The 1,509-nt window shown below is 44.8% G+C and overlaps 1 protein-coding gene across 1 annotated transcript; it reads right to left on the reverse strand.

Annotated features, from left to right (window-relative positions):
* Positions 1-106: 106 nt before the first annotated feature.
* LOC119591461 (keratin, type I cytoskeletal 9-like) lies at positions 107-840 on the reverse strand. Its single transcript, XM_037940200.1, has 2 exons — positions 826-840; positions 107-667 (listed from the first exon to the last, which is right to left on the reverse strand). Exons 1-2 carry the CDS (start codon positions 826-828, stop codon positions 155-157), a joined length of 516 nt encoding a protein of 171 aa, XP_037796128.1. The 5' UTR covers positions 829-840; the 3' UTR covers positions 107-154.
* Positions 841-1,509: the final 669 nt, after the last annotated feature.

Here is a 1,509-nt window from a genome sequence, read left to right on the forward strand (position 1 = left end):
TATATGTATATATACAATAAGCACAAAATGATGTGGCTTTTAAAAAAACGGAAAGCCCTTTTATCGATAACACAATCTCTTTCAAAGGAAAAGAAAATTACAGAAGCAAGATTGGAGTTTTTATTTTCATAAATTAGAAAAGAATCCTGCCTCCTTATTTTCCATATCTGATAGGAGCGCCATGATGTCCAACGACAGCACCTCCGTGGCTGAAGCCTGAAGAGAAGCTAGTGTGTGGGCGTGAGACGACGTGTGGGCGTGAGACGGCGTGTGGGCGTGAGAACGAGCCTCCATGCACGCCGTGTCCGTTGAAGGAGCTGGCGTGGATATTGGCGCTTGAAACGCCGTGCCCAATGCTGGGACGAAGTCCTCCGCTGAAGGAGCCACCATGACCTCCGCTGAAGGAGCCACCATGTCTGCCACCGTAGACGGGACCGCTGGACACGCTGTGTCCTACGACCACCGCTCCTCCGTGGCCACCCACTCCACGCCCAAAGGATCCTCCATGCGAGGCGCCGTGTCCAGACACAAAGGAACCGCCGTGCCCATGGGCCGCTCCGAGGGAGGGTCCAGCGTGTCCCACGAATCCTCCGTGGGCGTGGGAGCGAGTGTCTGCGGTGGCGCAGGCGGCCAGGAGGGCCAGGCAGAGGCTCAGCTTAATTGGATTCTGAAAGAGAATTCATCAGAACCACACACAAACAACACTTTTATCTATTTTGAAATTCCATGCCAAACTGATATTCTAGCTTCATTTTCTTTCTTGTCTTTAATCTAAGAGCATAGAAGTTAAAGCAACAGCCCGATTTCTCAGGTGTGCCCACGTACCATGCTGGGAAAGGTCTGGATACCGTCAACCCTCGGGAATCAGCTTTTATACGAAGCACTTTCTATCCCGATAGAAAGGTCAGGTTAGGGTGTTCAAAATAACCACACCTCGATCACAAGGTCAGTCATTTAATATAACTAATGGTGTATTTTCTGTGACACTTAGCATCACACTAAAATAGTTTTCTTAACATTACTAATGAATGTGCTTTTCGTCTGACAAACTTTTCTGGTCTTTCATAATACTACCTAGGAAATATGTTTCCATAAAGAAATCTGTACAATTCTTATCTGAAAAATTGAATGGGTGGCTTCATGTAGTCACGCATTTCACATATTACGACTGAAAAGAAAAACAAACGAACTCTGATATTTAACACCACAGCATCTCTCGAAATTTAGATTAATATCAACGCTTCCTCTGATACTTAGATGTATGTTATCACGTCTACGGATAATTTGATCATTGGCACATCTACTGATATTGAGTTTCATGTCAACGGCGTCCAGTGATACTTGGACTAATATTGCCATGACTACTGATAATTACATAAATATCATCGCGTGTACTGATGTTTGGATGAACTTCACCGTCTCTGCTGATATTTCAATCAAAACCATCGCGTATGCTAAAACTCCGTTAAAAGTCACCGCATCTACCGATATTTAAATAAGTACTTGGAT

This window comes from Penaeus monodon, chromosome 28 (genome assembly GCF_015228065.2).
Source record: "Penaeus monodon isolate SGIC_2016 chromosome 28, NSTDA_Pmon_1, whole genome shotgun sequence".
NCBI classification, from domain to species: Eukaryota; Metazoa; Arthropoda; class Malacostraca; order Decapoda; family Penaeidae; genus Penaeus; species Penaeus monodon.